Source organism: Macrobrachium nipponense, chromosome 1, assembly GCF_015104395.2.
Source record: "Macrobrachium nipponense isolate FS-2020 chromosome 1, ASM1510439v2, whole genome shotgun sequence".
NCBI lineage: Eukaryota > Metazoa > Arthropoda > Malacostraca > Decapoda > Palaemonidae > Macrobrachium > Macrobrachium nipponense.
In genome coordinates, this window is record NC_087200.1 from 81,369,635 (window position 1) to 81,378,748 (window position 9,114).

The window sequence follows — 9,114 nt, forward strand, 5'->3', positions numbered from 1 at the left end:
TATTTCGTCATGTGGGTTTTTATAAAATAGAATTTCGAGATTTGATAAAGACGCCATTTTACCTCTGATATTCAACAATACCGTTTCTCAGAAATATCATTAAAAATCATTCTTATTTTGACCATGGCCTGATAAAATTTTGTTTGTGTCATCGCCAGATTTCCGATGATTTAATTAGTTTGGTTTTTATTCAAGAAAATCTACGGACCTATTTAAAATATAGAGGTTGCTTTTCTTTCTGCTTCATAAATTACATCTCTTTTTGGGGTTATTAATTCATATTCTACATTCAGTGGACCCCATTTAACCAAAAGAGGCCAGCCCAGAATATCTTTAGTCAATGCCTCTATCTTATTTTGGTCCGTCAACGTTGCCATGGTAACATATACATAAACAATTCGACGTAAACATGACTATAATCATCCATCATCCGCTAATTCAAACATGAATGCCAGACATTCTTCCCGCCTTGACTAACATTACAACTTTTTCATCTCTCAACTTTTTATTTTGCTTATGCATATAATGTACAAGAAAATACCTTGGAGCACAACACGATAATCAGAAAAAAACTGTTCGTAGCAGATATAAGCACTGTCCAGACTCCAGAGAAAACTAGCAGTTTAACCGGAGACTAATGAAAACTGTTTAGATCTTCAGCTTTACCAATATTATGCGTTGAAACTGTAACTTTTACGGTGGAACACAATGGAGTCTGTTGCCCAGTTATCCAAGAAAACTAATACGTAAAGTTATCTTGATTTGATAACAACAAAACGATAACTGGATTATGCATGTCTTGGAATTACCTAACAGGTACTTTTGTTAGAATTTTGGAGAGCAGATCCTTTGTTCAATTGTGCAATCAGAAATAATAATAATAGAATAATCTTACCTTGCTTCTCATATGAGACCTATGGAGAAACTTTAGTTCCAAGTATAACACGCAGTTATCTGGCACACACTAAATGCAATCTGATGTTCAGACATGAGAAACAAATTCCGTGATATCTTTCTTAAAAAGGGGTATGTTATCTTACTGATGTATGGCATGATATAAACTGTGCCTATATAGTACCATTTTAAAAGATATGGTACTACAAGGAATAGATGGTTTGTTATTTTGAAATATTGCGTCGAATGGATCCACAAACTGATGTTTCTCAGCATCTATCATTGATGGTATGAAATTTACAGTGCCACAGATTTGTCACTTTACCACTCTGAAATTATTTGTAATGCGCGTTTGATTTTCTCTCGTGTAGTTGATCACCAAAAATATTTTCATTTTGCATATGCTTTTAAGAAGCCCAGCCAAGTCTAAGACTTTCCCGATCGGATAAACTTTCTAAAATGCACTGGGTACGTCTTTGATGGCAAGAAAGACACTGAACTAATTTAATATTTCACACTCATATAGTTGTCATGTCCCATCTCCCTTCAGAATAGCAGTTCATTTTGTTTGAATTACAATTAATATGTTTGAAAAGACATGTTATAGATATTACCACTGTACCACCCCTATTCGGTCATTTATTTGTGCTTCCTAGTCACAAAGAACTGTAACAGTGATTGTTGTGCCTTGGTGTTCATGTTACCGCCTTTGTATCGTTTGCCTGTAGTGTTCAGTTACAGTATTTCGTCATGTGGGTTTTTTTTTTTTTAAAATAGGAATTTCGCGATTTGATAAAGACGCCATTTTACCTCTGATATTCAACAATACCGTTTCTCAGAAATATCATTAAAAATCATTCTTATTTTGACCATGGCCTGATAAAATTTTGTTTGTGTCATCGCCAGATTTCCGATGATTTAATTAGTTTGGTTTTTATTCAAGAAAATCTACGGACCTATTTAAAATATAGAGGTTGCTTTTCTTTCTGCTTCATAAATACGTTAACAGCTGATCTCTTAGGAGTATTAGGCAAATATTTGAAGTACAGAAGAAATAAAACTTAAGCGAATTCAATTTTCTTTTATTCATTAAGCATAATTAGTTTTGATATATATAGTGCTACATTAGTACAAGGAAAATAAATAAATTACTATGTACACATAATGACCTCATAAGCTATTAATTCTAAACTGCAAGTGTAAGTACATTTAATAGTACCACACGACTTTATTGCTTCGGTCACCGACGAAAAAAAGTGCAAGTGTAGCTGAAATGCATAGTTAGGTGAGTGGAAAAGTCAATAAAGAACACTTTCGTAACTGATCATTGCTGAACATCTTGAAATGCACGTCACTCGTAAATGCCCCAACATCCTGAGGAATAAGCTGAAATCACATCCGAACGTTTATTCATCTACCTTCAACGTTCCCGTGACGCTGGGAACAGTTACGGAGGTAAAGGCTACAAAGAATGCCGATCGCCGCCGCTTTTTAAAGGGGGCAGAAGCAGCCTGAGGAGATTTTGGTGTCTATAAAATCTCTGTAGCTCTGGATTCGGGTGTAGACTCCTGGGAAACCGGGTCTAGCGCATCCTTGGCCCCAGGAGACAATTCCTGCAATGAAAATATAGAGATATAGACTTGAAATATATATATATATATATATATATATATATATATATATATATATATATATATTATATATATATATGTATGTATGTATGTAGTATTATATATATACGAGATTATATATATATATATATACATATATATATATATATATAAATATATATATATATATATATATATAATATATAATCCTAATCATTTAAAAAAAAGTTGCCACGCTCTGAAGAATTATATAGTATTGCTAGATGCCTTAGGTATATCATTAGGTAGTATTAGACCTTACCTCAGTCTTCTATATTAGATATTGGTGTAAATCTCACAAAAAAACTACTCAACATTATGTTTTAGTGTTATATCTACTATAGTTTTTTAAGTTATATATCCTCAGCAGCTCCATCTCATGCGTCTTCTATATATATATATATATATATAATATATATATATATATATATATATATATATATATATATATATATATATAATATATATATATATATATATATATTATATATATATATATATATTATATGATATAACTTTCATGTACAAAAGTTTTGTTCTTATCTTTACTACATAAAATCAAATATTTTAGTTAGTTTGTTGTGATCTCGTCTATGGCCCGCAGAATGTTGTCAGCTTGTCAGTTTTTGGAAGTGGTGTTATTATGCGGTTTCTAGTGAAAGATGTTGCTGAGGTGGTTATAAGATATGACACAAAAATACAAAGAGATGTTAATGCAGAGATGAAGTATGCCATATGATCCTATGATCATTAAGAAAACAACTAAAAGAGTTTGTCGAGACATTCACAAAGTACGCCCCATGATGATCACGAAAGTCACTGAAAAATGACGATGTCTGAGATAATTAGAAAAATGAATAAATAACCAAAAAAGTTCTAAACTGAAAGTAGTGCGGAAAACTATTGGGACGGGATTAGCTGTTAGGATGAGAAGGGATTCTTGTGGGAAGTGCGGCTTTCACATGCTGTTTGCTGGGTCATTGTTTATTTATTGTCTCACTGTACTACTATGTATCCTTGGCCTGAACCAATGAATGCATGCACGGTTTGAACAATAATAATAATTATTGTTATTAAATAATAAGATGCAAGCTTACCAGTGCAAAGATATTGACATTGTTTCTAAATGAATGAGGTGATTATCCTGGCGTCGACAGTTATCCTTCTTACAAAGGCTGACGCCCTCCAGTAACCGACCGCTCTGACGAAGATACGCGTAAAGGTCGTCATTTGTCAAGCAGGTGGTGCTGTCTGGGACTGGTGTGAGCACGGCTAGCTCTAAGTCAATGTCCATTCTGTCAGTGGATTGGCCAGTCTTCCTATGACATGAAGCGTTCTTGGATAATTTGGTGCAATTGATGTTCAGTTATAAAATGTCGGTACAGAGTCATCAAGGACGACAAACTGACTATATAGATATATGTAGTAGTAGTAAAATATTTTCTTATTTTTTTTAGGGTAAATTGTTTATATATATATATATATATATATATATATATATATATATATATATATATATATATATATATATATATATATATATATATATATATATATATATATATATAAAATACCATATATCTTGGCTGATAATTTACAATGAATAATAACATTAAAAGTTTAAAATAATGTTAACAGAAAAAAGACCTATACTAGATCTCATGTAGGGTCTTCAGTTACTACACAGAGATATTTAAATAGCTAGGCTTCGTGAGTTTTGCATCCAAAAGTAATATGAAATGTCCATTTCTCTATGTGATCTTAGAAATTTATCATGTGTTTGTTGTTCACCCCTTTTCTCGAATTTCCCAGCCTTTACTGAATATTCTTTATATTCAGGAAACAGCACCAGTATAATCTTGGTCATTATGTAAACAGTTCGAGTTAATAAACCCATAATATGATTGATTAAAATTGGTTTTCACATATAAATATAACTTTAAGTCCAAGTAATTAATTTCTTATGTAGGGAAATGATTTTCCCAGTAATTCTATTTCTCATTCAAGAATGATTTATCGAACCATGGGGATTTAAATAAGGTATATTTGCAAGAGTTATTTTAAAAGGCTCAGTGGTTCAGCCCTGGATTCTTGAATTCGAACCGCAAACAAATCTTTCTGTTTTAACTTGCCCTACTGGAGAAAGCATTTGTAAGCTTAGAGGGGTCATTTGGTTAAAGCAAGTCTAATTTTTCAACTCTAAATTTATGGTCGGAGTTTTAATATTGTCCTTATGAAACGCCACTGAAGAGTGTTTAGCTATAGCTTTCAATTAAGATCAAATATGAGAGGTTTCTCTTCCATTTACTTACCAATAATGTCGAATTGACTTCCTCCGGGCCTTTCAAGCAAAAGAGGACCGCCACTGTCTCCCTGTTGGAAGAAACGATGAAAACAAACTTAATATAAAAAATTGAAGAGCAACTTCCTTCGTTTTACATGCTAAATTAATGAAGGAATCTTCAAGTTTCAAGTGAAGCTCCATTCTCGTCACGTAAATGTCTCTGCTACCAACCAAATGGGATGCTGCTCGATTGTCAAGGAATTGACAACTTGCTATCACTTCAAAATCTAGTTTGTTTTTTGTCATCTTACCGATAGCAATTGTTAATTCCAAAAGCATTTTCATCTTCCATGAAGTCCAAATCATTTTTTAAGAGAGAGAAAAAAAAAAAACGCAACTGTTAATCTGTTTACCTGACAGGCATCAATCTTCCCAGCATCGTACCCGGCACACATCATGGTGTCTTTAATCTCGTTAGGTTTGTACTTCTTGTTCCTGCAGTCATCGTTGCTCATGATGGGAACGCGAACCTCCCGAACAACGTCACTGGACTCACCGTCCTCGGACTGACGACCCCATCCGGGAACAACGCCGTACTGACCAATGTAAGAATTGTCTGAAAGAGGAAAGCGCTTAGTCATTGCCTGTCCACTCATGATTTTTAAGAGCAGAGGCCTGAAAGGGAGGACAAAATCTTATGCTTGTTCAGAATCCATTGGCCATCTGTCTGTGATATATGCATAATAATATTGCTTCTCAGAATCAGCAAATATAAATGTCTTTTACCAAGGTTGTTATATGGAGCATGCATTTTACAAACGACCAACTTACAAGGCCTGATATAGCTCATAGTCCGTCGCACTGACGGAACCACTAATTATCTGATTGCATAATACTCAAATATGTATATTGGCTACTCATAAGCAGTAATGGCTAGACCTTGATTAGATGGATATATCAACAACTGGTTAGAATATTTTCCTTTAATAAAGTTATGATAATTCTTTGATATATTTTGATGAAACTGGAAGTAATCTGAAGTGACTCACTCATTAATTGCCATTATGAAATACATCATGAACATCCAAAAATTCACTTCCCCATAGTGCATAATATTATGTGGAAGAAGGAATTCATTGGTCTGAACGCTGGAAAATTCCATAACAAGTAAGGAAATAGTCAATTAATTTTTGCATCTTTAGAGACTTTCTCAACCAACCAACCAACCTTCAGAGGGCAAGCAAACAGGTCGGATATGTCTGTCGAATTCGACGGGCTCATTCAACTCGATGACGCCAACGTCGTTGACGAAGGACCTGCGGTCGAATGTTTCATGGGCCCACCATTCCTTCACCCTCCGGACCTTCCTGGATACTTCGGAGGCATCGCTCTTGTTGTAACTTCCCAGCAGGATCTCCACGCGGGCTTTATTTACTCTGTAGGAGAAATGGAATGATTAGAAAAGAAACAGTGCTGACGGGATGCTGAACTTATTGGTGTTCGAGGTTGTTTTTCGGATTACAATGTCATACGTCATAAAAATCCAGGAAATACGTTGCGTTGCTTAGCCTTCTCTTGTCCAAGGAAACACTGACATAACATTAAAGATTATTGTTAAGTGATTTAGCTAAAGGATTAGTTTTAATACTTTATTTTGCAGTAGTTTAACTTTGGTTAAACGTAGTCGGTAGAGAAAGGTAAATCGACAGGTGAATTTATTACATCTGTCTCTTGTTAATCCAGTGGGGTTTCCAGTTTCATAAAAGATGCAGGTCTTGGACGTTTACTATCAAATGCTGTATTTTGGAATTTTGTTAAAGTTCGAGAACACGCATTGTTGTGATGCTACAGCCATTCACATTTTTTACTAACCTCTTTATGCAGTGAGCAGCAGTGACGAGGAACCTGTCATTGACGAGGGAAGCTCCGCAGTAGAGTTTTCCTCGGTAGGAGAGCGACACAAGCCATGGGTATTGGTTCCTCTGGGTCATCCTCCCTCCTACAACTCGGCCTTCGCGGTTTGGAGTACCACAACCTTTGAAAATTTAAGAGATTTACAATAGTTTTATGCAATAAATCATAAAGATAGATTAATATTATTTCACGGACAAACGTTTCAAGACTGTCTCGAAACAGCCTGTGGATTATCCTCGGTTAAAGTAATTGCAGTTTAATATGGAATTCCTGAAAAAATACTGACATTTAATTCTAGGCTCAAAACTAAGTGATACTTTTATTATTTGATTTTCTTTTTCGTAACTGGAATAACATACATTAAGTTAGTAGATCGTCTGAGTAGAGAGTTAGGATACTAGACCACTAGACCTATCACTGAAAGAGTAAACACAAACTGGTTCCTCGCCCCTTGATTCCTGTAACAGTTTGCAAGTCTCAGCATTTGTACTCTTCGCTGATGTTTGGGAAGTCTTTTAGCTAACAGTGGTGAACAGACTTAATTTCCTGTTATTACCTATTAGTCACAAGTACTTTGAGTGGGCCATCTGTGCAATGGCTGCGTTACTTGAGTAAGTGGCTATGTTGAAAGAAACCATTGCAATGCCTTGGTTATAGACTATATTTGTCAGTTCAGCTATGGACTGTAACGTAAGTTGCATTATTATGTATTGAACGTAACATTGAAGTTTAGGAAAGTACAGTGACACATATTAATTAAGTTTTTAATATAATTTCATAACATGGTGGGTATTCGGGTTTGCACACTCTAAAACTTTAGTATTTTGACCACATGATAAACATATGGTTGGAGAAATTGGTGCAAGGATAAAATCAAGAACATAATTAAATATTGGATTGCCGGCGAACTGGGTGATAATATGACTGAAAAAATTTATAGCACTAATAAAAAATAATCCTGCGTTCATACATTTTGCTCCCAAGAAAGTGAGGTAATCAAGAGAACCAAGATTTTAAACTTACTTTTGAAAATCTCGTAATCTGAGGCTAACTGATTTCACCAGATTAATCCTGAAAGAATGAGATCACCCAAGCCACAACGGAAATGATAGATTGCTCGTTCATTATAAGAATGTAATAAAAAGAGCGAAAAGGAAACATTTTTCTGAGTTCTGAAAACGTTACAGGCAAAAATACTTACGGTATCCTCGACAGTTGCAGAAAGTAGTCCCGGTTCCCTGAAATAAAAAGAAAAATAAAGACGGTTAAACTTGCCATTGGAATAGCTAAGGCTGAGTTAATCCTGAGTGGTCTCAGATTCATTGTATTGAAAACGGTAACCACTGCTCTGCCAGAAAATTTTTCTGGTAGCTTTCGAAGTTTACGAAGAGTGTTTTGTATTATTCTATTTTTCTTTGCGTGATAAGTAGTCACTGGAGCTGTCAATTAATTGTGAGATGTATAAAGAATCTGGAGACAATTACTCAGTCCTTTTTATAAGCGCACAGCTCGTTCAATGATATTGTGCAATACACATGCACATAAACATACACACAGGTATGCATGTATGTATGAAAGTCTGAAAGTAAGACTGAAAAACTGCTGGAAATATTTTTAGAACTAGTTATAAAGGTATTCTCCCACCAAAGTGTTACCATAAAAGAAAATTACGACACTAAAACCACAAGTTTCAATTATCAAGTGACATTATTTTACAGAATCGCCAGAGCTTGATGTGTTTTGCGTATCTTCAAGTTGTTTGACTTATTGGATGGGAGGCTCATCTATTTGTTCCTTTTAATTATATGTTACAAATATAAAAGTAATTTTGATCCTAATTACATTCGTGTGTGCGTGTGTGTGTGTGTGTGTGTGTGCGGGTGCGTGCGATGAATTGTTACCCATTCGTGTTGTGAGATTTTGATGACTCAAGTAAATAAAATTTTACTTAACAAAGATCATTCTATATAAAAAAAAAACATTCCCTTTCTTCATCATGAGTTTATCTGTGATATTAACTAAACTCCATGAGTTGAGAATTTTGCATTTGTAAGTTACAATAACCAGCACATACTGAATCATTATTCTTTTTCTTGGGGAGACAATATTGAATGACATATGACTTTGTGATCAAAGAACAGAGAAAAAAATAATAAAAATAAAAAAAAGCAGGATTTTCAAACATTTACCAAGCGAATAAAAAAAGATTATTCTCTTAAAGGTAAGGTCGTCGAAAAAGGAACACGGTGAAAGTAAACTCCGTTACTTTGACATCAAAAGAGAACGAAAGTCTGCCAACTCGACAGGGGAACAAGGAGGCGCGCCCTGCCACGGAATTTTAGGAATAAACAAATTTTGTCCCCTTCAGAGGAG

General features: G+C 34.6%; 1 protein-coding gene across 1 annotated transcript in view; it reads right to left on the reverse strand.

Moving 5' to 3' along the window:
• Positions 1 to 1,963: 1,963 nt before the first annotated feature.
• Positions 1,964 to 9,114, reverse strand: part of LOC135219409 (trypsin-1-like) — a 24,147-nt gene continuing 16,996 nt past the window's right edge. The window contains exons 2-7 of the mRNA XM_064256161.1: positions 7,943 to 7,979; positions 6,700 to 6,862; positions 6,055 to 6,263; positions 5,241 to 5,443; positions 4,856 to 4,916; positions 1,964 to 2,507 (exon numbers count right to left, since the gene is read on the reverse strand). Coding sequence (XP_064112231.1) covers positions 2,386 to 2,507; positions 4,856 to 4,916; positions 5,241 to 5,443; positions 6,055 to 6,263; positions 6,700 to 6,862; positions 7,943 to 7,979 — 795 coding nt within the window. The 3' untranslated portion in view covers positions 1,964 to 2,385. The remainder of the gene's footprint in view (positions 2,508 to 4,855; positions 4,917 to 5,240; positions 5,444 to 6,054; positions 6,264 to 6,699; positions 6,863 to 7,942; positions 7,980 to 9,114) is intronic.